This window comes from Mustelus asterias, chromosome 18, assembly GCF_964213995.1.
Source record: "Mustelus asterias chromosome 18, sMusAst1.hap1.1, whole genome shotgun sequence".
Lineage (NCBI taxonomy): Eukaryota > Metazoa > Chordata > Chondrichthyes > Carcharhiniformes > Triakidae > Mustelus > Mustelus asterias.
The window spans coordinates 12766250-12793338 of NC_135818.1; the positions used below are offsets into that span (position 1 = coordinate 12766250).

The 27089-nt window shown below is 46.1% G+C and overlaps 1 protein-coding gene and 1 long non-coding RNA gene across 2 annotated transcripts in view; one reads left to right on the forward strand and one right to left on the reverse strand.

Annotated features, from left to right (window-relative positions):
* Positions 1-7349, forward strand: part of ttc9 (tetratricopeptide repeat domain 9) — a 94573-nt gene extending 87224 nt beyond the window's left edge. Inside the window, exon 3 of the mRNA XM_078233418.1 lies at positions 6447-7349. Within this exon, the coding sequence (XP_078089544.1) occupies positions 6447-6526 (80 nt within the window). The 3' untranslated portion in view covers positions 6527-7349. The remainder of the gene's footprint in view (positions 1-6446) is intronic.
* LOC144506965 (uncharacterized) overlaps positions 1-27089 on the reverse strand; it is a 521793-nt gene that overhangs the window by 320835 nt on the left and 173869 nt on the right. The window lies entirely within an intron of this gene.

The window sequence follows — 27089 nt, forward strand, 5'->3', positions numbered from 1 at the left end:
ATCTGCGCTGATCTCTCAGGTGCAGTCCACACCGCAATCGTCCCACACTCAGTCACTTTTTCGGAGAAGGGTGAGGTACCTGCCAGTACTGGGGCGGAGGGGCGGGATGGTGAGTCCAGTTTCAGAGCACTCGGGCGCCATTTCACAGGTGCACCTCGATCTCACAGTGCACTGGGAGACCCCCTTCCTCTCCCCACGGATGTCAGGAACCCCCCCATTGGTAGCATTTGCCCGCACCCCTCCCCAACATAGGTCACCGGCATTGGGGCCCTCCCGACATGCCCCCCCCCCATCAGGACACCCAACATGATCCACCCCTGCATACCCCCCCCCCCCCCCCCCCCCCCCAATAGACCCCAACCTTTGGCGCTGCCCTGGCACACTGGTGGTGCCCAATTGGCATGGCCAGGGTTGCATGTGGCTACTTGCCCTCAGCATCTACGGGGGTAACGTACGATGTTACTTCTACCTATTCCATAACTTGTTAAATCCTTCATCCTAAACATACAATTGAAATGCGTGGATTTCTGTCTGTTTAATGGCTACTGTCTGAAAATTGAGAGATTCAGGATTTTTTTGTTATCGGGAGGAAGCTGTTCACCAAAGTATACAGTTTTTGCTCAGAGAGGTTTTGCCTGAACACCTTTTGTGTCTCAGTAGCATTCCACGGGCGAACGTTGTCAGACTGTGGCGATGAAGGGAGTTGAGGAGAGATTGAACAGTTTGGGTTTGTACTCGCTGGAGTTTAGAAGGATGAAAGGGGATCTGATCGAGGTATATAAAATACTAAAAGAGATTGATAAAGTAAATGTAGACCAAATGTTTCCCCTTGTGGGGCAATCTCGAACAAGAGGTCACAGGTATAGGTTGGGAGGCGGTAGATTTAAAACTGAGATGAGGAGGAACTACTTCTCGCAGAGGGTGGTGAATTTGTGGAACTCGCTGCCCCATAGCGCGGTGGAGTCTGAATCATTGAATGGTTTCAAGAAGGAGATAGATATATTTCTGATAAAAAAGGGATAAGGGGAAATGGGGAACAGGCGGGAGGTGGATTTGAGACCAGGGAGAGATCGGCCATGATCTGATTGAATGGCGGAGCAGGCTCAAAGGACTGAATTTGCCCACTACTGTTCCTAATTCCGATGTTCCTATGTGAACAATGAATGGACGTGCATTTGACACCAGTGATTTTCCTTCATTTTCTCCAATCTAATGTCAAATACCGACTGCCTTTTATCCTATACTGTGATCCAAGTAGGATTAATGATTTGTAAAATGAGAAGGGTCCATCATGGATAACTACGTCTGCACCTGTTCTACAGATAGGCTCATTCCTCTCAAATTTCCATAGGATATATTAGGCTGAGGAACTCACCAAGGCTCCTTAGACAGCATTTTCCAAACGCGTGACTGCTACCATCCAGAAGGACAAGGGCAGCAGACACATGGGAGCACCAGCATCTGAACACCATAGTGGTTAGTACTGATACCTCACAATATCAGGGACCCAGGTTCAATTCCATCCTCGGGTCACTGTCTGTGTGGATTTTGCACATTCTTCCCACGTCTGTGTGGGTTTCCTCCAGGTGCTCCGGTTTCCTCCCACACTCCAAAGATGTGCAGTTTAGATGGATTGGCTATGCTAAATTGCTCCCTAGTATCTAAAGATGGGCGGCACGGTGGCACAGTGGTTAGCACTGCTATCTCACAGTGCCATGGACCTGGGTTCGATTCCCAGTTCGGGTCACTGTCTGTGCAGAGTCTGCACGTTCTCCCTGTGGGTTTCCTCCGGGTGCTCCAGTTTCCTCTCACAGCCCGAAAGATGTGCTGGTTGGGTGCATTGGCCATTCTAAATTCTGCCTCAATGTACCCGAACAGGTGCCGGAGTGTGGCGACTAGGGGATTTTCACACTAACTTCATTGCAGTGTTAATGTAAACCTACTTGTGGTGAATAAATAACCTTTAAAGATGTGTTGGTTAGATGGATTGGCCATGGTAAATGCGGTATGGAGATAGGGCAGGGATGTGGGCTAGGGTAAGATGCTTTTTCAGAGGGTTGATGCAGACTCGATGGGCTCAATGGGCTCCTTCTGCACTGTAGGAACTCTATGCTTCTAGGAAAGCTCCTCTCGTAGTCACTCACTGTCCTGAATTGGAAATATATCGCCATTCTTTCACTGTTGCCAGATCAAAATCCTGGAACTCCCTCCCTAACAGCACTATGGGTGTACCTACACCTCAGGGACTACAGCAATTCAAGAAAGGCAGCTAGCTCACCATTACCTTCTCAAGGGAAATTTGGAAATGGGCAATAACTGCTGGCCTAACCAAAGATGCCCACATTGCATGAATGAAGAAAAAGCACTTTTCAGGGAGACAGGAAATCTCCCCTTCAAACGAGCCTGCCAGCAATCAGATGTTGCATATAAATTTCTTGGCCATTATTATTACTGTGTTACAGTCACAGAATGGTTTCCAGCACAGAAGGAGGGCACTCGACCAGCTGTGCCTATGCCAGCTCTCCAAAGGAGCAATCCACCTCGTGTCACTCACCCACCTTGTCTCCATGACCCTGCACATGGCCGGCACAGTGGTTAGCACTGTTGCCTCACAGCGCCAGGGACCCAGGTTCCATTCCTGGATTGGGCCACTGCCTGTGCAGAGTCTGCACGTTCTCCCTGTGTCTGCATGGGTTTCCTCCGGGTGCTCTGCTTTCCTCCCACAGTCTGAAAGACTTGCTGGTTGTTAGGTACATTGGCCATGCTACATTCTCTCTCAGTGTACCTGAACAGGCGCCGGAGTGTGGAGGGGATTTTTACAGTAACTTCATTGCAGTGTTCACGTAAGCCTATTCCTGACAATAATAAATAAATAAATCTTCCTTTTCAGATAATAATCCAATTCCATTTGCAGAAAATGCTGGAATAACTCAGCAGGTCCAGCAGCATCTGTGGAATCAGCAGGAGTCAAACAGACTCAAAACATTAACTCTCTTTCTCTCTCCACAGAGGCTGATTGGAGGAGGCGTTGGCATGCAGGACTAGTAATTCAGTGACCCGGGTTCGAAGCCCATCACAGCAGATGGTGAAATTTGAATTCAATTTAAAAATAAATCTAAATCTAAAAAGTCTAATGACATCTATAAAACCATTGTTGAATATCATTAAAAAACCATCTGGTTCACTGCTGTCCTTATGGGACGGGAATCTGCCGTCATTGCCTGGTCTGGCCTATTTGTGACTCCAGATCCACAGCAATGTGGTTGACTCTCAAATGCCCTCTGCAATGGAGAGTAGTTCAGGATGGACAATAAATGCTGGCCGAGCCCACATCCCATGAATTAATAAAACAGCCATGAAGAAGTGCAGAAAAATAATCAAGAAGCTAATGAAATGCTGATTCGAATACAAAGGCTGAAAGTCATATATCAGCCTATACAAGGCCCTGGTTAACCCCAGGGCGACACAGTGGCACAGTGGTTAGCACTGCTGCCTCACAGCTCCAGGGACTCGGGCTCGATTCACGGTTTGGATCACTATCTGTGCGGAGTCTGCACGTTCTCCCCGTGTCTGTGTGGGTTTCCTCCGGGTGCTCCGGTTTCCTCCCACAGTCCAAAGATGTGCAGGTTGGGTGGATTGGCCGTGCTAAATTGCCCCTTAGTGCCAGGGGGACATGCTAGTGTAAATACATGGGTTTATGGGGATAACGCCTGGGTGGGATTGTGGTCGGTGCAAACTTGATGGGCCAAATGGCCTCCTTCTGCACTGTAAGATTCTATGAACTAGATCAGTTCTGGGCACTGGACCTTAAAAACAGGGCATATTGTCTTTGGAGAGGGCACAGTGTAGATTTACCAGAGCGATACCTGGGCATCAGGGCATGAGGAGCGATTTCACAAAGTGCTTTGTATTACCTGGCATTTAGAAGGCGAAGCAATTTGATTGAAGTTTTCAAGATATTATGAGGAACTGTTTGGTCGGAGAAATTCACTGGAATTCTCCCGCCCCGCCATCGGAATGGGCGAGGGTAGTTTAAACATTGCAAGTAGATGACACAAAAGTGAAACTAAGAAACACCTTGTTGCACAATATGGATGGAAGATGTTAGGTTTGATCCCTGATCTGTGAAGGAGGCAGGTGATCTCAATTGGGGTGCTGATTGGGGCTATCTAATTGGCCCAGAACATAAGAGGGAAGGAGACAAACTCAACCAGGCTGCCAATCTGTTTCTATTACTGCTCAAATTTTTTGATTTGATTTATTATTTGATTTGATTTATTATTGTCACGTGTATTAACATACAGTGAAAAGTATTTTTTCTTGCGCACTATGCAGACAAAGCATACCATTCATAGAGAAGGAAAGGAGAGAGTGCAGAATGTAGTGTTACAGTCACAGCTAGGGTGTAGAGAAAGATCAATTTAATGCAAGGTAGGTTCATTCAAAAGTCTGACAGCAGCAGGGAAGAAGCTGTTCTTGAGTCGGTTGGTCTGTGACCTCAGACTTTTGTATCTTTTCCCGTTGGAAGAAGGTGGAAGAGAGAATGTCCAGGGTGCATGGCGTCCTTAATTATGCTGGCTGCTTTGCCGAGGCAATGGGAAGTGTAGACAGAGCCAATGTTACATGTATTGGTGTACAGTGAAAAATATTGTTTCTTGCACACTATATAGGCAAAGCATACCATTCATAGAGAAGAAAAGGAGAGAGTGCAGAATGTAGTGTTACAGTCATAGCTAAGGTGTGGAGAAAGGTCAACTTAGTGCGAGGTAGGTCCATTCAAATGTCTGATGGCAGCAGGGAAGAAGCTGAGTCAGTTAGTACGTGACCTCAGACTATTGTATTTTTTTCCCGATGGAAGAAGGTAAAAGAGAGTATGTCCTGAAGGCAGCAGGAAGTGTAGACAGAGTCAATGGATGGGAGGCTGGTTTGCGTGATGGACTGGTCTTCGTTCATGACCCTTTGTAGTTTCTTGCGGTCTTGGACAGAGCAGGAGCCATACCAAGCTGTGATACAACCAGAAAGAAAGCTTTCTATGGTGCATCTGTAAAAGTTGGTGAGAGTCACAGCTGACATGCCAAACTTCCTTAGTCCTCTGAGAAAGTAGAGGTGTTGGTGAGCTTTCTTATCTATAGTGTTGACATGTGCTGAATTTGCCTGTGGATAGAAGTTGAATGAGGGCAGAAACACATTCAGTTTACAAGCAATGAGAAAGTAGTGAATCCAGACTATGGGCATGTCCCATCCTTATGTGGTCTGGCCTACATGTGACTCCAGATCCACAGCAATGCGGTTGACTCTGAAATGCCCTCTGCAATGGAGGGTAGTTCGAGATGGACAATAAATACTGGCCCAGCCTACATCCCATGAATTAATAAAAGAGCCATGAAGAAGTGCAGAAAAATAATCTAGAAGCATTAGACTTTTTAGATATAGGTTTTTTTTATTGAGTTCAATGTCTGGTTATTTGGATGGTCACAGTAAGAGTTTTAACAACACCAGGTTAAAGTCCAACAGGTTTATTTGGTAGCAAATGCCATTAGCCGAACGCTAATGGCATTTGCTACCAGATAAACCTGTTGGACTTTAACCTGGTGTTGTTAAAACTCTTACTGTGTTTACCCCAGTCCAATGCCGACATCTCCACATCATGACTGTTTGGATGGTACCAAGGGCAGATGCTTATTAATCTAAACTAAAACTAATCTAAACTAAACTAGTACTTGTGTTTTTTATTCATCCATGGGACATGGGTGTCGCTGGCTGGCCAGTATTTATTGCCCATTCCTAGGTGCCTGAGGGCATTTGAGAGTCAACCACATTGCTGTGGCTCTGGAGTCACATGTAGGCCAGACCAGGTAAGGACGGCACCAAAAGAAGAAATGCTGGAAAATCTCAGCAGGTCTGGCAGCATCTGTAAGGAGAGAAAAGAGCTGGCGTTTCGAGTCCAGGTGACCCTTTGTCAAAGCTAAAAGGCATAAAAAGTGGGAGATATTTATACTGCAGGATGAGGGAATGAAAGATGAGTCATAGCCACAAAAACAGGGGGAAAGGCTGCTAATGGCAGCCCATAGAGAGAATAGAAGGTGTGAATGGCCAAACAGCTGAGAAGCTGAAATCAGAGCGTAAGCTGTGACAGATGAAGACGTGGGGGGGGGGGTAGGGGAATGGGTGGGAGAGAGGTAAGGACGGCAGATTTCCTTCCCTAAAGGACATTCGTGAACCAGATGGGTTTTTCCGACAATGGTTTCATGGTGATCATTAGTTTCTTAATTCCAGATATTTCTTATTGAATTCAAATTTCACCATCTGCCGTGGCGGGACTCGAACCCGGGTCCCCAGATCATTAGCTGAGTTTCTAAATGAATAGCCGAGCGATGATGCCACTAGGCCATCGCCTGTGTAGACTTGCTCATTTTCATTCATATTCTCTTCCTCTTTAAACACAGATACAAATGTGATCAGATATATCCAGCTGACAGAAATGAAGCTCAGCAGATGCTCGCAGAAGGAGAAGGAAGCGATGTAAAGGGATCCGATGCTCCAAGGCACGAGGACACAGTGGGTGCGGTGACTGGTGGACTCTGCTTCACCATCCACCTGGATTGGAAGCTTGCCTGCACAATACTCACTCTGGTTTCTCAGTTGAGGAACTTCAGAGATGACGTTTGGCATTTGGCGTGAGCAGAAATCGATTGAAAGCCGGTCCCAGGCTGTGACGTCATTACAAGACTTTCGACAAGCTTTGTTAGGGCATTTTTAATTGCGTCGCTCCTGAGGGGAGGCAACACATTTAAAACGTCCCAGCTTTTAATGAGCATCGACACACATTCATCGAAAAAGCAGGAATGGGGAGAGAAGTACTTTTGCAATGACATCACAGCGGTCCCACAAACTGGACACGGGACGATGGTCTGAAAATAACTGGCTTCGTAGACAGGATCCAAAACATTTTAGCAGCCTTGTATATTTGCACTGTCATTTAGCTTTGAAAGGTTTAGGGATAGAGGGAGAGGTTGAGAGTTGCTACTAATTAAACTAGTTAAAATAATACACAAGTTATTATATTCAGATTTGTACAGTGAGAGGACACAAATATCGATGACTATTATCAATTTTGATAAACATGCTTTAAATTAAAAATATATATATAACTTTTATTGAAGTGGAATTAGATGTGAGCATTGAGCATGCTAAACGCACTGGCAAGGAAGAAGAACAGAAACATTGTCCACAATTACTCTGAGATTACACCATAGTGTACAAATACATAAAGCACTTGTCTCGTGATGCTCGATCACTTTAGCAGAGAGATTGATACAATTAAGCCAACCAAAAGTGCATTTGGAAGCTGGAGAAATGTGAGGGGGGAGGGGTAGAGAGAGAGAGAGAGAGAGAGGGGGGGAAGTACTTTTTTGATAGAATAGAAGCTGCCACATAACAATGGATGTTCTTAGGTCTCACCATTAGTTGCTATGGTGATCAAGTCCATTAGCAGCTGCGCAGTAAACAGAGTTGTGTGTTCTAACACAGTAGACTTTGAATATCTTGGGACCTAAGGGTGTTGATATATCCACTGGTGGTGAGACTTTGCGTGTTAGCTAACACTCACAATTTCATTCGTAAGTTATTGACTTTGAACTGTTGTTTTAACGGTTTGCCAGGAGTCAGTCTCGCCACTATATCTGGCACATTGCAGGCTGAATTATTCATTCATGAAATGGCAAGTGACAGGGCAAATGCCGCGCTTGCCAGTTTTCCGAGAATTGGACGATGGATTCTGCTCACTCATGTTGCGAACAGTGCAAAACATTTTCAGAATATACTGCATGCAGCGGTGCCAAGAAGGTGTTATTGGAACAGAACGTTGCTGGAAATTGCAGAGTGAACATCTGAAAGATGAAAGGTAATGTTAGAGACGGGACCCTTGACCACAGCAGTTGGACATTGGAAGCATTTTCTCCCCCAGTTTCAAACTTCCGACATTTGCAAATTTTCTTTCCATCAATGTATGTTATAGACGGGAAATACCAGAGAAAAATAATTGCAACATTTATACATCAAACAATACATTATTAAAGAAGATGATGCATCTGGATGAGTATTTGCTCTGTAATCCCGGCATTAGTCATTTTGAGGTTTGCCTCAATACTTACTAATGCTGAGTGTAGGGAGAAATAAGTATATTCCTGACAAAATGTACATGGTTGAACAGGCTGACATTCCGAGATGACTTCACTTGTTGATGTGGAGATGCTTACGTTGGACAGGGGTGGGTGCAGTTAGAAGTCTCACAACACCAGGTTAAAGTCCAACAGATTTATTTGGAATCACAAGCTTTCGGAGCACTGCTCCTTCATCAGGTGATTGGACACACTGTGTGCCTGAAGAAGGAGCAGCGCTCCGAAAGCTCATGATACCAAATAAACCTGTTGGGCTTTAGCCTGGTGTTGTGAGACTTCTTACTGTTCACTAATTGAAACAAGAACTAAGTTGCTTCATATTATGATCCCGATTTGAAGATGAAGAAATAGACGTTCTTTGAAAATTGTCTGTAAGATTTTACATTCAAAGTGTTTTGGAGTACTCATTCCTCCCCCCTCAAAATTATTCAGCACACTGACATCTTTCCCCAACTGTGTTCACAAACAAAAGAGGGAGTCTCACTGTCGGCACGGTGGCACAGCGCTTAGCACTGCTGCCTCACAGCGCCAGGGACCCGGGTTCAATTCCCGGCTCGGGTCACTGTCTGTGTGGAGTCTGCACATTCTCCCCGTGTCTGCCTGGGTTTCCTCTGGATGCTCTAGTTTCCTCCCACAGTCAGAAAGATGTAGTTGAGTGCATTGGCCATGCTAAAAATTCTCCCTCAGTGTACCCGAACAGGGGCCGGAGTGTGGCAACTAGGGGATTTTCACAGTGACTTCATTGCATTGTTAATGTATGCGTATTTGTGACACTAATAAATAAACTTTAAAAAGACTTAGATTGATAGAAATGTATTTCTCATACAACCCCAGTGTCTCAATACACTTTATGCAAAGACATTATGTTAATGATATTTATGTGCAGGCATGACACACAGTTAAATCTCACAACAGCAAGAGGAATATTTCGGTCATCGATTGTTTTGGTGGTGTTGGAGGAATGTTTACAAGGTGGGCTCCCTAAGCTTATTCACCCATCTGAATCGCTAGAATAGACAGAACTTAGCTTAATGTCTTATCTAAAAGACATAGCGCTACCTTACTTATTACCTTACTTGTGACTAATAAATAAACGTTAAAAAAATCTTTGATACAGGACTTCCTTAGTACTGTATTAGATCCTTCATCTAAAAATGTTATTTATTGCTGTCACAAGCAGGCTTACATTAACACTGCAATGAAGTGACTATGAAAATCCCCCAGTCGTCACACTCCTGTTCGGGTACACTGAAGGAGAATTTAGTATAGCCAATGCACCTAACCAGCATGTCTTTCGGACTGTGGGATTCTCCACCAGAGCACCCGGAGCAAACCCACGCAGACACGGGGAGAATGTGCAGACTCCGCACAGATAGTGACCCAAGCCGGGAATTGAACTTGTGTCCCTAGCGCTGTGAGGCAGCAGTGCTAACCACTGTGCCACCGTGCCACCCACGATGAACTCAAGTCTTGAGCCAACCTGAAAAAGGGACAAGATGCCTTCCTCCAGTATATCTTTGGAAAATATATATAATTACGAGTCCTTTTTATTCTATTGGAGTTCATTTCAGATAAATATGCATAATTACTGCTTGAAGAGATGCCAGAAGGCAGTGTTGAGGGAACTAACTTGGACAAATTATTGAGTCCAATAACTCATGAGGGAGCCAAACGGCATCAGCAGAATTGCATGATTAAGCTGGGAACATTCCAGCGTTCCTATAAGTTCTGCTGCGGGTAGGTTTATTCAGCTTCCCCTGCTGTCAGACTCAATAACACTTCTGAAAAATCATCTCAATGTCCCTCAGCTAATTCTGAATGATTTATGATGCCTGCTGGTGATGTGGTTCGCTCTTCAGCAACAAAATAGGCCACATGCCCAGTTACTCACCAGAACAGGGAAAAGTACAGAAGGTTTATTTACTCCCTGACTTGAGGAGGTTGAGTTACTCAATTGTTTTAAGTTTGTTTATTAGTGTCACGAGTAGGCTTACATTAACACTGCAATGAAGTTACTGTGAAAATCTCCTAGTCACCACACTCCAGTGCCTGCTCGATTACATTGAGGGAGAATTTAGCACAGCCAATGCACCCAACCAGCACATCTTTTGGACTGTGGGAGGAAACCGGAGCACCCGGAGGAAACCCACGCAGAAAGTGCAAACTCTGCAAAGACAGTGACCCAAGCTTGGAATTGAACCTGGGTCCCTGATGCTGTGAGGCAGCAGCGCTCACCAATGTGCCACCGATATTTGGACACCAAATGACCTCCTTCTGCACTGCAGGGATTGAAGTCTTATTTATTTATTGGTCACAGGTAGGCTTACATTAACACTGTAATGAAGTTACTGTGAAAATTCCCCAGTCGCCACACTCCGGCACCTGTTCAGCTAAACTGAGGGAGAATTTAGCATGGCCGATGAACCCAACCACAACGTCTGTTGGACTGTGAGAGGAAACCGGAGCACCCGGAGGAAACCCACACAGACACGGGGCGAACTTGCCAACTCTACACAGACAGTGACCCAAGCCGGGAATTGAACCCGGGTCCCCGGCACTGAGGCAGCAGTGCTAACCACTGCGCCACCGTCCAAAGGGTCATCCACATCTTATGGGGTCAAAAGAAACTGCTCTGATCCACTCTGAGGGCAGAGGTTCAGTGCCAGTCTGCAGGTGGGTATTAATACCCAGTGTGGGCGTTGGGACAATTAACTCTTCAATTGACCTGGTGATTCTAAGGTTGCACTGTTAGTGAAAGGCCAGAACTTTCCATATCTTATTGTTATTGTTCTGCTATGTTTCAGTTTGGGAGAAACATTTCAAAACACTTACTTTTGACTCGGGGAGAGGCCACAAAGCCAATGTGCATCCGAGTGTGGGAACCAAAAGAGTGAGAGGTGGAGGCAATAGCGGCACCACTTGAATTACTGGATTAAAACTGGAGAGGTGGTTAAGTGAAGGGGTGGCATCGTGTCACAGTGGTTAGCACTGCTGCCTCACAGTGCCAGGGACCCGGGTTCAATTCCTGCCCTGGGTGACTATGTGAAGCTTGCACATTCGGAGGATGAGGGGGGACCAGATAGAGGAGTGGATAGTCAGAGTCTTTTTTCCAGGATTGAAGGGTCAATTACTCGGGGGCATAGGTCGAAAGTGAGAGGGGGAAATGTTTAAAAGAGATGTAAGGGGCAAGTTTTTCACACAGAGGGTGGTGAATGCCTGGAACGCACTGCCGGAGGAGGCGGTGGAAGCAGATTCTATAACAATGTTCAAGAAGCATCTGGATAGATACATGAATAGGCAAGAAATAGGGCGGCACGGTGGCACAGTGGTTATCACTGCTGGTTCACAGCGCCAGGGATTCGGGTTCGATTGCCGGCTTGGGTCACTGTCAGTGTGGAGTCTGCACATTCTCCTTGTGTCTGTGTGGGTTTCCTCCGGTGCTCCGGTTTCTTCCCACAGTCCAAAGATGTGCAGGTCAGGTGGATTGGCCATTCTAAATTGCCCCTTAGTGTCAGGGGGACTAGCTAGGGTAAATGAATGGGGATAGGGCCTGGGTGGGATTGTGATCATTGCAGACTCAATGGGCCAAATGACCTCCTGCACTGTTGCTATTCTATGAAATAAAGGGATATGGACCACGTAGAGGCAAGCGAATATTACATTAGAGAGGCATCTGTGTCAGCACAGACTTTGTGGGCCAAAGGTTCCTGTGCTGTACTGTTTTTTGTTCTCCCTGTGTCTGTGTGGGTTTCCTCTGGTTTCCTCCCACAGTCCAAAGATGTGCAGGTTGGGTGGATTGGCCATGGCAAATTGCCCCTTAGTGTCAGGGGGATTAGCAGGGTAAATATGTGGGGTTACGGGGATAAGGCCTGGGTTGGATTATTGTTGGTCCAGGGTGGATGGGCCGAATGGCCTCGTTCTGCACTGCAGGGATTCAATGATTTTATGAAAGAAAGGTAACGCGGGTACTTTTACCATCATGGTTATCAAATTCTGGGCGTGACAGAGTGAGAGGGAAAGCAAAAGAGAAGTAGAGAGAAGCTGAAAAAAGCAACCACCAGCATTGCGATGGTACCATGAGTGCAGAGAAATGGGTTCCAACAGATCACGACACTGATGAATAATTGGGTCTGCATTGCTGCTAACCCAATGTTAGGTTGGACAACTTACACTTGGGATTACATTGACTACTCGCGACATTGTTCCAGAAGTCCACGGCGTTGCAGTTAGATTTAAAATTTAATTATTTAATTCACCAAAGATCCTTAGACAGCACCTTCCAAACCCACGACCATTTCCATCCAGAAGGACAAGGGCAACAGATAAATGGGAACACCACCACGTGCAAGTTCCCCTCCAAGCCACTCACTGTCCTGACTTGGAAATATATCGCCGTTCCTTTGCAGTCGCTGGGTCAAAATCCTGGAATTCCCTCCCTAACGGCATTGTGGGTCAACCCACAGCACGTGAACTGCAGCGATTCAAGAAGGCAGCTCACCACCACCTTCTCAAGGGCAACTAGGGATGAGGAATAAATGCTGGCCAGCCAGCGACACCCATGTCCCACAAATGAATAAAAAAATGTTTGCATATACTTGGACCACTGCCTGAAGAGGGAGCTTTGCGGTCTCGGAGGTGCAACGCTAGCACATGAAGCCCACAAAGCAACCATTTCAGAATTAATGACCCCTTTTCAAATAAAGGTCCCCTTTTTACTGAGGTGAGCTAATCTGGCTCTTTGTTTTTCTCTTGAGAAGCCTTGAACTACAGCTCGACGGCCCTCTGAGCGCGTGTACAGAAGGCAGTGCTGCTTTAATAGATCAGCTTCAAGTGGAAACTTGCTTCCTCATTACAATTCCATCGCACTATTTCACACGTATCACATGTAGAGGTCTGTCAGCCGCACTTTCTGTCCTGTTTTCCTCTAAAAGCCCTCAATTAGGAAGCTTTGAGAAACTATTAAATATCGGGGCGGCACGATGGCACAGTGGTTAGCACTGCTGCCTCACAGCACCAGGGACCTGGGTTCAATTCCGGCCTCGGATCACTGTCAGTGTGGCGCTTGCATGTTCTCCCCGTGTCTGCGTGGGTTTCCTCCAGATGCTCCGGTTTCTTCGCACAGTCCAAAAACGTGCGGGTTAGGTTGACTGGCCATGCTAAATTGACGCTAGTGTCAGGGGGATTAACAGGGTAAATATGTGAGGTTATGGGAATAGAGCCTGGGTGAGATTGTGGTTGGTGCAGACTCAATGGGCCGAATGGCCTCCTTCTGCACTGTAGGGATGCTATGATTCTATGAATATACAGTACAACATGGGACAATGATCAGCCTATTCTCATGGAAATGTGGTGATACCTGGTTTGATGTTGTTCTAACCCTTTGCTGGCCTCTATGTAGCAATTGAACTTGATGGAAACTTTTTTAAAGCGCATTTCTTAAGGAACTTTGCTGCTGCTGTTGTGACACTTGGCCAGTGTGGACAGGACAGTACGGCTCCAGATCCTCTCGCCAACCTGTGCCCAGTTGGCTGCCTTTTGCCAGAGTGGCAGCTGGTATGCGGCAACATCTCTGGAAATGAGAGGGGAAATGTAAATGAGATTCCTGCCCTTGTCACTATCAAAGAATAAAGAACAGTACAGCACAGGAACAAGCCTTCCCGCCCTCCAAGCCTGCGCCAATCACATTTACCTATCTAAAGCAACTGCTTATATCCCTCTATTCCCCGTTTGTTCATATACCTATCAAGATAAGTCTTAAATGTCGCTAACGTGACTGCCTCAACCACCTCACTTGGCAGCACATTCCAGGCCCCCACCACCCTCTGTGTAAAAAAACTTCCCACACACATCTCCACTGAACAGTTCCCCCTTTACTTTTAACTTGTGCCCCCTTGTAACTGTCATTTCTGCCCTGGGAAAAAGCTTCCAACTGCTCCCCCTATCTATACCTCTCATAATTTTATCAACTTCTATCAGGTCACCCCTCATCTTTCGAGGGAGAACAATCCCAGTTTATTCAATCTCTCCTACATTATCCTACATTACAACTGTACAAGATGTTGGTAAGGCCACATCTGGAGTACTGCATACAATTCTGGTCGCCCTGCTACAGGAAGGACTTTAATAAACTGGAAAGGGTGTAAAAAGATTTGCAAAGATGTTACCAGGACTGGAAGGTTTGAATCATAAGGAGAGGCTGGATAGTTACATTCATAGAATTTTTCTTTTCATAGAATCCCCACAGTGCAGAAGTAGGCCATTCGGCCCATCGAGTCTGCACTGACCCTCCAACAGAGCATCTTACCCAGGCCCTATCCCCGTAACCCCATGTATTTTACCCTGCTAACCCCTCTAAACATACACATCCTTGGACACCAACGGACAATTTAGCATGGCTAACCCACCTAACCTGCACATCTTTGGACTGTCGGAGGAAACCGGAGCATCCAGAGGAAACCCACGCAGACACGGGGAGAATGTGCAAACTCCACCCAGACAGTAACCTGAGGCAGGAATTGAATCTGGGACCCTAGCACTGTGAGGCAGCAGTGTTAACCACTGTGCCACCATGTGGCCCAAGCTACCGTGCTGGAGGTTGCTGTTCTTTGCATTGCCTCATTTATTTTCAATCAAGCAGGCTCTCCAGTTAATGTCCAGATACAGGATTTTAAGCCAAGGATGGCTTGGCATTGGAGTAATTACACATATTAATTATGGATCGCAGCTTTACGAGACAATGTGACACTTAAATGTATCACTTTTGTTTGTTTTAAACACTCTTAAAAGTTGCATTGCCGCCTAAGCATTCTTCCAGGGCTAGTTTAGTGATGGGAATGGGCTGATTTGGAGAGTTTTTCTGGCTTTGGACACTCCACTGCAAGGATGACATATTTTACAGAACAAAACTTGTATCTTAAAAGGTTGTAAGAGATTAGTTTTAGCATGTGATTGGTGAAGTGCCCTTTGTGACCCCCGACCCCCTTACTTTACCGCCACTGCCTGAGCTTTTCTGAAGTACTTCATGAATATATATATATATAGGGAGGCAATGACCTAGCGGTATTATCGTTAGACTATTAATCCAGAAACTTAACTATTGTTCAGGGGATCCAGGTTCGAATCCCGCCACGGCAGATGATGGAATTTGAATTCAATAAAAGAAATCTGGAATTAAGAATCTACCGATGTCCATGAAACCATTGTCGATTGTCGGAAAAACCCATCTGGTTCACCTTTAGGGAAGGAAATCTGCCATCTTTACCTGGTCTGGCCTCCTTGTGACTCTCGAGCCACAGCAATGTGGTTGACTCTCAACTGCCCTCTGAACAAGGGCAATAGGGATGGGCAATAAATGCTCGCCAGCCAGCGACACCCATGTCCCACAAATGAATAAAAAAATCATAGAACCACAGAATACCTACAGTGCAGAAGGAGGCCATTTGGCACACCAACTCTCCAAAAGAGGATCTTACCCAGGCCCCTCCCATATCCCCATAATCCCGGGCAATGATCAAGGCTAATCCACCTAACCTGCGCATCTTGGGACCCTAAAGGGCAACTTAGCATGGTCAATCCACCTAACTTGCACATCTTTGGACTGTGGGAGGAAACCCATGCAGACACGAGGGGAGTGTGCAGACTCCACGCAGACAGTGACCCAAGCCAGGAATTGAACCCTTGTCCTTGGTGATGTGAGGCAGCAGTGCTAACCACGGTGCCACCGTGCCACATCATTCCTGGTTAGGATATTAAAAAGGTGGGCGTACGAAAACATGAGGGATTCAACAAAGATTGACACTAGATTGGTAGTCTTTCTGTAAAATGCTCAAGATAGCTGTTGTGCTCATAAACATTGCCTTATTAATGTGAAATGAGTGCGTGAAACCATTTGATAAAATGCCTTGCTGAGCATAATTAGGTTCCAATAATTCATGAGCAGGAATATTACAGCAGTAATTATTTTTAATGTATTTAGCTATGACTGTGTTTTTCAATCTTTAAATTTATGAGAGGAGATCCGCTGCAAATAATGATGCCCTTGGTTGTGAAGTGGGTCCACCTCCATACAGCCCTCAATTTAATAACCTTCGCCCACCACTGAGGCCCCTTCGACAGCACCTCCCAAGCCCGCCATCTTTACCACTGAGAAGGACAAGAGAAAGCGAACACCACCACCTGCAAATGCCCCTCCAAGCCACGTTCCATTTTGACTTGGAACTATATCACCGTTCCTTCACTGTCACTGGGACAAAATCCTGGAACTCTCTCCCTAACAGCACGGTGAGTGTACCTACACCACATGGACCGCAACTGAACAAGAAGGCAACTCACCACCATCTGGGCAAAGTCATTTCGAGGTGGCCAATAAATGTAAGACTAGCCAGCAATGTCCACGTTCCACAGATGAATAAAAATAGTACTCCAGTAACATTATAAAATCATTACTTATCTTTGCCTGGAAGGATGATTGAATGAATGAAAGCCTTTGGTGTTCCCCAGCCCCCCAATCTGACATCTATTGTGGCTCAAACACCTTTGAAGAGTCTACATGTAATCACTTAATGTCTTATTGATATGACTGAAGGGGGTGAACTTGGTTCCCAAGTCCTTTAGCTTTGACAAAGGGTCATCTGGGCTCGAAACGTTGGGCCCTTTTTTGCCATTTTGATTCTAAGTGCTGGGTGGACTTGAAACTGGGACTGTTTCAGATCCAACTTTTAGACCCGTTCTCAGGCGCCCCCATGCGCATTCTGCCTGAAAAAATATCAGCGATTCCGAATTGCGCTGCGGAAGACAGTGGGCGGGGTTTAACATGCCCGAAACCCTACAGCTCCAATCGGAGCCTCCAACTGCGCATGCGCAGAAAAAAAATGATAGAATGCTGCTCCCCTGCCACATCCCTCCCGGGCCGGATAATGCCTCCCTCAGATTTATATGGAACATGTCTGTTTTGCGCCGATTCTGGATGGGCGAACATGGTGGTAAAGGGGGAAGTGCTGGTAAAGTTGGGCGTGCAGCCCATTACGTCAATTTAAATGCATTTAAACGGCCCTCGCACCCATTTCGGGTGCGGTCCCGATCGCGGCCATTTTCGGGCCTTGGTAAAGGGGGAATCGGCGCAGAGGAGGGGGCGGATCGCGCTACTCGCCTCACGCCCGACTTTACCAAGTTTTCGTGCCTGAAAATGGGTGCAACAAGATGGTAAAATCGGGCCTATCAGCTCTTTTCTCTCCTTACAGATGCCGCCAGGCCTGCTGAGATTTTCCAGCATTTTCTCTTTTGGCCCCAAAACCTTAGCTGGTTTTACTGATCAAAGTAGGTCAAGTTTTGAAAATGTATCCAAGGAATCAATGGGCAGAATTTTCCTTCCTGTGGTTGCACCGTTATTAGCAGGTGAGGCAGAGGCGGAGTGGTATTATCACAGGGCTATTAATCCAAGAGACTCAGGGCAGTGCTCTGGGATCCCAGGTTCAAATCCCACCCTGGCAGATGGTGACAATAGAAGCACGAGACGGCCATTTGGCACTTATTGAATGAAATAGAAATCTGGAATTAAAAGTCTGATGGTGACCATGAAACCATTGTCAATTGTCGTGAAACAAAACCCATGCACAGGGGACAGCACTGCTACCTCACAACGCCAGCAACCTGGGTTTGATTCCCGGCTCGGGTCACTGTCTGTGTGGAGTTTGCACGTTCTCCCCATGTCTGCATGGGTTTTCTCCGGGTGCTCCGGTTTCCTCCCACAGTCCGAAAGACGTGCTGGTTAGGTAGATTGGCCATGCTAAATTCTCCCTCAGTTTACCCAAACAGGCGCCGGAGTGTGGCGACTGGGGGATTTTCACAGTAACTTCATTGCAGCGTTAATGTAAGCCTACTTGTGACACTAATAAATAAACTTTAAACTTAAAACTAATGTCCTTGAGGAAAGGAAATCTCTGTCCTTACCTGGTCTGGCGTACATGTGACTCCAGAGCCACAGCAGTGTGTGGTTGACTCTTAACTTCTCCTTCAGGACAATAAGGTATAGGCAATAAATAAATAACTATTAGGCAACCTCTTTTGATTTGGCAAATCTGACATTGTCCTATTGTGTTTGGATTACACAGTATGTAATATATGATAAGATCTGAGGACTTGTTCCATTTTCAGTGTTGATCTGACAGACTAACTGACTGCTTGAAGTGGAGTTTGCACTTGCTCCCCGTGTTTGTGTGGGTTTCCTCCGGGTGTTCCAGTTTCCCCCCACACTCCAAAGATGTGCGACTTAGGTTGATTGGCCATGCTAAATTGACCCTAGTGTCAGGGGGATTAGCAGGATAAATGTATGGGGTCATGGGGATAGGGCCTGGGTGGGATTGTGGTCGGTACAGACTCAATGGGCCAAATGGCCTCCTTCTGTACTGTAGGGATCCTATGGATTCTATAGAAAGGACTTAGCCCGATGGGCATCAAAAAAATACAGTGCGTGGTAAGCATTTACCACTAACAACTGCCATCTATGGGAGATATCTGAGCTCAAAAAGGCATTGTATTCCCAAAAGCCGACTTTGCAGAACAAAGAACAAAAAACAAAGAAAATTACAGCACAGGAACAGGCTCTTCGGTCCTCCAAGCTTGCACCGACCATGCTGCTTGGCTGAACTAAAACCCCTTACCCTTCTGGGGATCATATCTCTCTATTAAACTTTCACATCGATCCTCATTTTGTACGGATCTACTGGGGCTCTGAAGTGGACTCTCACTAAAGAACCATGCTGAGCACAGGAAGAACGTAGTTATATCTTAACGCACTTATAATCTGTCTTGTGCAGCATCAACACGTGGAGACAGTCTAAAAGTGTTTGCACAAGTGTAATATTTTCAAACAAAGGCAAGACCTGATGAGTTTTCCAAGCATTTCCCATGTTTACACAGAATATTATCAAGATGGTCACCCAAGTCAAATTCAACATTAATTCAGCCCCTTCGAAGGCACAGGTAAGACTTTTTTCTCTTATTATTCATTCAAAGAACAAAGAAAGAACAAAGAACAATACAGCACAGGAACAGGCCCTTCGGTCCTCCAAGCCTGCGCCGATCATGTGTTCCTAACTAGACCATCCATTTGTATCCCTCTATTCCCAGTCTGTTCATGTGGCTATCTAGATAAGTCTTAAACGATCCCAGCGTGTCCGCCTCAATCACCTTGCTTGGCAGTGCATTCCAGGCTCCCACTACCCTCTGTGTAAAATACGTCCCCCTGACATCTGTGTTGAACCTTGCCCCCCTCACCTTGAACCCATGACCCCTTGTGTTCGTCACCTCCGACCTGGGAAAAAGCTTCCCACTGTTCACCCTATTTATGCCCTTCATAATTTTATACACCTCTATTAGGTCGCCCCTCATCCTCCGTCTTCCCAGGGAGAATAACCCCAGTTTACCCAATCTCTCCTCATAGCTAAGACCCTCCATACCAGGCAACATCCTGGTAAACCTTCTCTGTACTCTCTCCAAAGCCTCCACGTCCTTCTGGTAGTGTGGCGACCAGAACTGGACGCAGTATTCCAAATGTGGCCTAACCAACATTCTATACAGCTGCAACATCATATGCCTACTTTTATATTCTATGCTCCGTCCAATAAAGGCAAGCATGCCATATGCCTTCTTCACCACCCTCTCCACCTGTGCTGCCACCTTTAAGGATCTGTGGACTTGTATACCCAGGTCCCTCTGTGTGTCTATACTCCTGATGGTTCTGCCATTTATTGCATAGCCCCCCCTTACATTAGATCTACCAAAATGCATCACTTCGCATTTATCTGGATTAAATTCCATCTGCCATTTCTCCGCCCAATGTTCCAGCCTATCTATATCCTGCTGTATTCTCTGACAATGTTCATCACCATCCGCAACTCCAGCAATCTTTGTGTCGTCCGCAAACTTACTGATCACGCCAAATCTTCCTCCAAATCATTTATATATATCGCAAACAGCAGAGGTCCCAGTACAGAGCCCTGCGGAACACCACTAGTCACAGACCTCCAACCGGAAAAAGACCCCTCCACTGTTACCCTCTGTCTTCTATGGCTAAGCCAGTTCTCCACCCATCTAGCTAGCTCACCTTTCGTGGGACATGGGCATCGCTGGCTGACCAATATTTATTGCCCATCCCCAGTTGCCTGAGGGTAGTTGAGAGTCAACCACATTACTGTGGCTCTGGAGTCACATGTAGGCCAGACCACGTAAGGACGGCGGATTTCCTTCCCTGAAGGACATTAGTGAACCAGGTGGGTTTTTCCGACAATGGACAATGGTTTCAGTAATAAGCCTCCAGAGGCAGAAGTCCCTTCACTGAAATCCCTTTATCTAACAGCAATACACAGAGTGCTAGCAGTTAGCAGTCTATCTCCAGGAGTGCCAGAGGAACAGACACTCCCGGTTTAGTACAAGGCTGATACTCCCTGATTGGCCCATCAACTAGATCCTTAATCAGGGAGTTCATCCTCCAATAATCCAACCTCAATGGCCTGATTGAAGTCATTACAGTTTCATGGTCATCAGTCAATTCTTATTTCCAGATTTTTTTTATTGAATTCAAATTCACCAATCTGCTGTGACGGGATTTGAACCTGGGTCCCCTGAGTTTCTAGATTAATGGTCCAGCGATAATACCATTAGGCCATCGCCTCCCCATATTATCATCAAAGCAGCATTTGCTGCAGTTCATGAATATTATGATCAGGTCGAGTGTAATTTCACCTGGTTATCCTTGATCCACTGTAATTAAAATATCTTACGCTCTCATCCGTTACATCAATCACACACAAATTGACAATGAGAAATGGGATTCACTGGCAACATAAACTTTTAGGCCTCGCAATAATTTGGAGTGGCAGGGTCTGTCCTCCTATTAATTAACTCGCTTGCCAACTGTTACCATGTAATATTTCATGATGTATGTTAACTGGAACTGCAGGGCTCTTTGCAATCTTGCATGAGCTGGTTTCTCTGCAGTGGACAGATCTACAGATCACACAGACAAATCTGGAGACTCTCAGTTTCTATCCATGGTTTAAATTGACCTGCTGATCTTAGATCGTAACTGGTAGTTTGCTAAAGTCCACTCCTGCTTAGTAACATTGGCCTTTGAGGGATAATGCACATTGCAAGTGCTTGAAGGATAGATTTGATTTGATTTATTATTGTCACATTAGGGGGCGGCACGGTGGCACAGTGGTTAGCACTGCTGCCTCACAGTGCCAGGGATCTGGGTTCGATTCCCGGCTTGGGTCACTGTGTGGAGTTTGCACATTCTCCACAATCCCACTCAGGCCCTATCCTCATAACCCCATGTATATACCCTAGCTAGTCCCCCTGACACTAAGAGGCAATTTAGCTTGGCCAATCAACCTAACCCGCACATCTTTGGACTGTGGGAGGAAACCGGAGCACCCAGAGGAAACCCACGCAAACAAGGGGAGAATGTGCAAACTCCACACGGACAGCAACCCGAGGCCGGACATTGAACCAGGTCCCTGACGCTTTGAGGCAGCATGCTAACCACGGTGCCATCATGTCGTAATTATCAAGGTGATGGAAGTCAGTGACATGGGTTAGAACACTTTGTGACAGATTCTCCCTCCAGCTTGCAGCTGGGATTTTCCTGTCCCACTGCAGTGAACGGAGACTTGGCTGAGCGCCAAATTCTCTGTCCCTGCTGGCAGTGACGGTGAGGCAGGCACGGCCAGGGAATTCTGGTCTTTGTAACTCAGATTTCCTTTACTCTGTTCAGATACAGCACCTCAGTAGTGATCACAAGAAAGCACAGCCTACACTTTGCCCAACTCTCACACCAGCACATCTTTTGCCTTTGAATTAGCCAAATTTGGACCAGTTTTGTGCTGTATGGTGTTGACCCCGATAAACCTATGGCCTGTAGCGGGCTCCCTCTTTTTAACTCCACTCGTGGGCTTATTTTAGGTTTGGTTCTCCGTTACCCAAACCCCACCAATGCCCGAGTGAGTCTCTCTCTCGCCAATAGAACAACGGCCACCTTGCGCCTACTTCACTAGAGTAGCGCTCCCAAGAGAGAGAAAAGGAAACCGCTGCCTATCCACTACCTGGCAGCCTTTCCTGAGTGGGCGGGTTCGAATCGCCCAGAGTACCGTCAGTTCTCGACTCCGGAATTATGGTAAGGGATATTAAAATGTGACCTGACCAGAGATAGCTGATGAGAAAATGAAAGAGCAAGATGGGCTCCAATCGAGTTCAAATCATATATCTTTTATTAAACACCAAAATTAAACCTCATCAACACCAGAAAACAACATATAGGTATCTTATACTCTATAACTATGAGAACAAAAACTAAACGGGCACAACGTCAATTCTAACTTTAAACAGTGTTAGCAATATCTTATACTATGAAAAGGTTCATGCACCCACCATTCCCACAAAAGCCTCCACTGCTATGTTACCCTCGGGAACTTCACGAATTACTAGGAAATACTCAGTTGAGCTGACCTTGACCTTTTGGGCTGGCTGTATGCTGGAAAACTGCTCTCTGCAACACAGTTCAGGAGGGTGAGAGAGTTGCCATGCTGGTCCAAAGAGAAAAGAGAAAGAGTGTCTGCAAAACCACACTTTTTAAAGTTCAGATTTCAAAAGTCCCGTGAGCTCCGCCCCCACCAGCAATTGCAAGAACAATGGTCCTAGATTGCTATCAGCTCCAGTGATAGCACAGTCTATTGAAATCACAAATGGCTGAGACTGCCTTGTCCAGTATGAATGGCCCATCGATGTTCCTCATCACTTTACCGGGGCTGACAGATTGTTTTCCCATCATGGAGATGGGTTTCTCCTTACTGCTGGATAGCCCCATTATCGTATCTATTGTATCTTATCCAGGTATATTGTGGCTGGTATTGGTCTTCCAATCTCGATGCAGGTCTGGTCTGGTGACGTCATCTGCTCCCTTTGTGATTCAGTTAACCTAATCAGCAGCCCGTCTGGACTGTGACTGTGAATTCGACTGGAGGCAGGCAGGGCTGAGCCTGCTGGGAGAAAACAGCCAGTTTCTGCAGCCAAACGTGGCCACTTCTACCATTTAAATGGTCAATGTGCCTTTTACAGTCCTTATATGCGTTGCTGTTGCCCGATAAAATTACAGGCCTAGGCTGGATTTGAATCCAGAGATGATAAGGCAGGCAGCAAACCCACTGCACCACAAGAGTCCCTGGCAAAGCGGGGTTTTTAACACATTGTTCACTGCAGGGAAGATCAGTTTAAGAAGACACTGATTGATAGAAATGATGCATTGATCCAACACAGAGGGTAAGCAAAGTATAGACTTAACACAAAATGTGGCTTGCGTCCATTAGCTAGTGATGGAAAGACGAAAAAGGAATGAAAAGGGAAGGTGTTGAAACCAATTTTTGCCACAGTGGAAGAAATGCATTGAACTGGAAGCACTCAACTCTCTTTCTCTTGCATGTTGTTCCCAGTTGTCAGTCAGCTCATTCACTCTTAATGTTATAAGTCAATGCTTATTCACTGAGTAAAGGAAGAATTTCGAACCAATCTTTCCTTAACATTGGTTTCATAGAATCCCTACAGTGCAGAAGGAGACCATTCAGACCAACGAGTCTGCACCGACCACAATCCCACCGAGGCCCTATTCCTGTAACCCCACATATTTAAGCTGCTAATCCCCTGACACTAGGGTGAATTTATCATGGCCAATTAATCCAACCCGCACATCTTTGGACTGTGAGAGGAAACCGGAGCACCCGGAGGAAACCCACGCAGACACAGGGAGAATGTGCAAATTCCACATAGACAGTGACCCGAGACCGGAATTGAACCCGGGTCTCTGGCGCTATGAGGCAGCAGTGCTAACCACTGTGCCACCACATAATCCAGAGAACTCAGGCACAGACTCCCTTTTCCTTCCCCCCTGCACAGGTGGAAACCGGTTCTTATATATACTTCAGAATAATGCCCTAACGTTTCCCTAATATTTAGTTTTAGTTTATTAGCGTCACAAGTAGGCTTACATTAACACTGCAATAAAGCTACTGTGAAAATTCCCTAGTCGCCACACTCTGACGCCTATCCGGGTACACTGAGGAAGAATGCATGGCCAATGCACCTAACCAGCACGTCTTTCGGACTGTGGGAGGAAACCGGAGCACCCGGAGGAAAGCCACACAGATGGGGAGAATGCGCAGACTCCACACAGACAGTGACTCAAGCCGGGAATCGAACCCGGGTCCCTGGCGCATGAGGAGCAGTGCTAACCACTGTGCCAGCATGCAGCATGCCCCTCACTTATAACCAGAACATGCACTTTATTATAACACCAGGATATAATAAATAATTTGTATTAATAAATAAATAATAATTAATATATATATAATTTGGTGCTACCAAATAAACCTGTTGGACTTTAACCTGGTGTTGTGAGACTACTTACTGTGCCCACCCCAGTCCAACACCGGCAACTCCACATCTTTATTGTAACAGGATTCCAACATTAACATTAGGGCAAGTTAACACACTCTTAATAAGATAAAGGAGTCATGGTTATGCTGAGTCAGTACATGTTGATGTGTCTTTACGCAAACAGTCAGGCAGTCAATGTATTTAACCTAACCTGTGCAGTGTTGTGGCATTCTCTTTCTCTCTATCTCTTATTACTCATGCCACATGTGACAGGATCTTGTGGCATGGAATCAAAATGTCAACAATCGGGCACATCTGCTTTCCTCACGCATTGTGTATGCCTCTGGAAGTACCTGGCACGGTGACAAAAAAAAGCAACAGGTTCAACCAGATTTATTCAGGGCAGTGCGAAAAACAGGGGCTAATGGCCCACAAATAGCAAAGTATAATCATGAAAGACTTCCCACATTTTACATCAAAGTACCTAGAAATCATAGAAACCCTACAGTGCAGAAGGAGGCCATTCGGCCCATCGAGTCTGCACCGACCACAATCCCACCCAGGCCCTACCCCCACATATTTACCCGCTAATCCCACTAACCTACGCATCTCAGGACTCGAAGGGGCAATTTTTAACCTGGCCAATCAACCTAACCCGCACATCTTCACTTGCTCAATAGAAAATAAACACTTTGACCTAAGTGACTCTTACAAAGCACTAAAGGAAAGCACCTCGTGGCACAGTGATTAGCATTATTGCCTCGCAGCACCAGGGACCCGGGTTCGATTCCCAGCTTGGGTCACCATCTTTGTGTAGTCTGCACGTTCTCCCCGTGTCTACGTGGGTTTCCTCCTACAGTCCGAAAGACGTGCTGGTTAGGTGCATTGGCCATGATAAGTTCTCCCTCAGTGTACCCGAACAGGCACCAGAGTGTGGCTACAACGGGATTTTCACAGTGACTTCATTGCAGTGTTAATGTAAGCCTATTTGTGACACTAATAAATAAACTTTTAAAAGTATGCCATCCATGATCGAAACAAAACCAAAAATGATGGTCAAATCTCCAAAGATGTGCGGGTTTGATTGATTGGCCATGCTAAATTGCCCCTTAGTGTCAGGGGGATTAGCAAGGTAAATAGATGGGGTTAAAGAGATAGGGCCTGGGCAGGTTTGTGGTCAGTGCAGACTTGATGGGCCAAATGGCCTCCTTCTGCACTAGAGGGAGTCTATGGTTCTATTATAGAGTCATAGAGATTTACAGCATGGAAACAGGCCCTTCGGCCCAACTTGTCCATGCCGCCCTTTTTTTTAAAACCCCTAAGCTAGTCCCAATTGCCCGCATTTGGCCCATATCCCTCTATACCCATCTTACCCATGTAACTGTCTAAATGTTTTTTAAAAGACAAAATTGTACCCTCCTCTACTACTACCTCTGGCAGCTCGTTCCAGACACTCACCGCCCTCTGTGTGAAAAAATTGCCCCTCTGGACCCTTTTGTATCGCTCCCCTCTCACTTTAAACCTATGCCCTCTAGTTTTAGACTCCCCTACCTTTGTGAAAAGATATCGACTATCTAGCTGATCTATGCCCCTCATTATTTTATAGACCTCTATTAAGATCACCCCTAAACCTCCTACGCTGCAGGGGAAAAACGTCCCAGTCTATCCAGCCTCTCCTTATAACTCAAACCATCAAGTCCCGGTAGCATCCTAGTATGATCTAAGATTCCTCCGGGTGCTCCGGTTTCCTCCCACAGTCCAAAGATGTGCAGGTTAGGTTGATTGGCCAGGTTAAAAATTGCCCCTTAGAGTCCTGGGATGTGTAGGTTAGAGGGATTAGCGGGTAAATATGTGGGGGTAGGGCCTGGGTGGGATTGTGGTCGGTGCAGACTCGATGGGCTGAATGGCCTCCTTCTGCACTGTAGGGTTTCTATGATTCTACGATCTAAGGCATGAGACATTACTGCAATTTGCAAGCCCGAAGAATAGTTCTGTAGGGATCAGTACTAAATGGGATTAGTTTCTTTCCAAGGGCAATTTTCTTTCTGCCTGATTAATATGTTTAGCCATGCTCTCGAATCACCAGCTGGGCAGGCTTGTAATGTGAAATACGGAAGCTGTGGAAGCTATGCAAGTGTTCAGAGATGATCAAAACAAAAAAGTTCATCCTTCTGAGATAAGTCAAGCTGAAGCAACAAATGTAAAACATGTTCTGATTTGCTATGAGAAAAATATAAAAAAGTACAATTGTGGATTCCTGCAAAGGGAGACTAAATATGGGACATTATTGTCCTCAGCATTTTGAATTTAGCACGGCCAATGCACCTAACCAGCACATCTTTTGGACTGTGGGAGGAAACCGGAGCAAACCCATGCAGACACAGGGAGACACAGGTGGCACGGTGGCACAGTGGTTGGCACTGCTGCCTCACAGTGCCAGGGACCCCCGAGTTGGATTCCCAGATTGGGTCTGTGCAGAGTCTG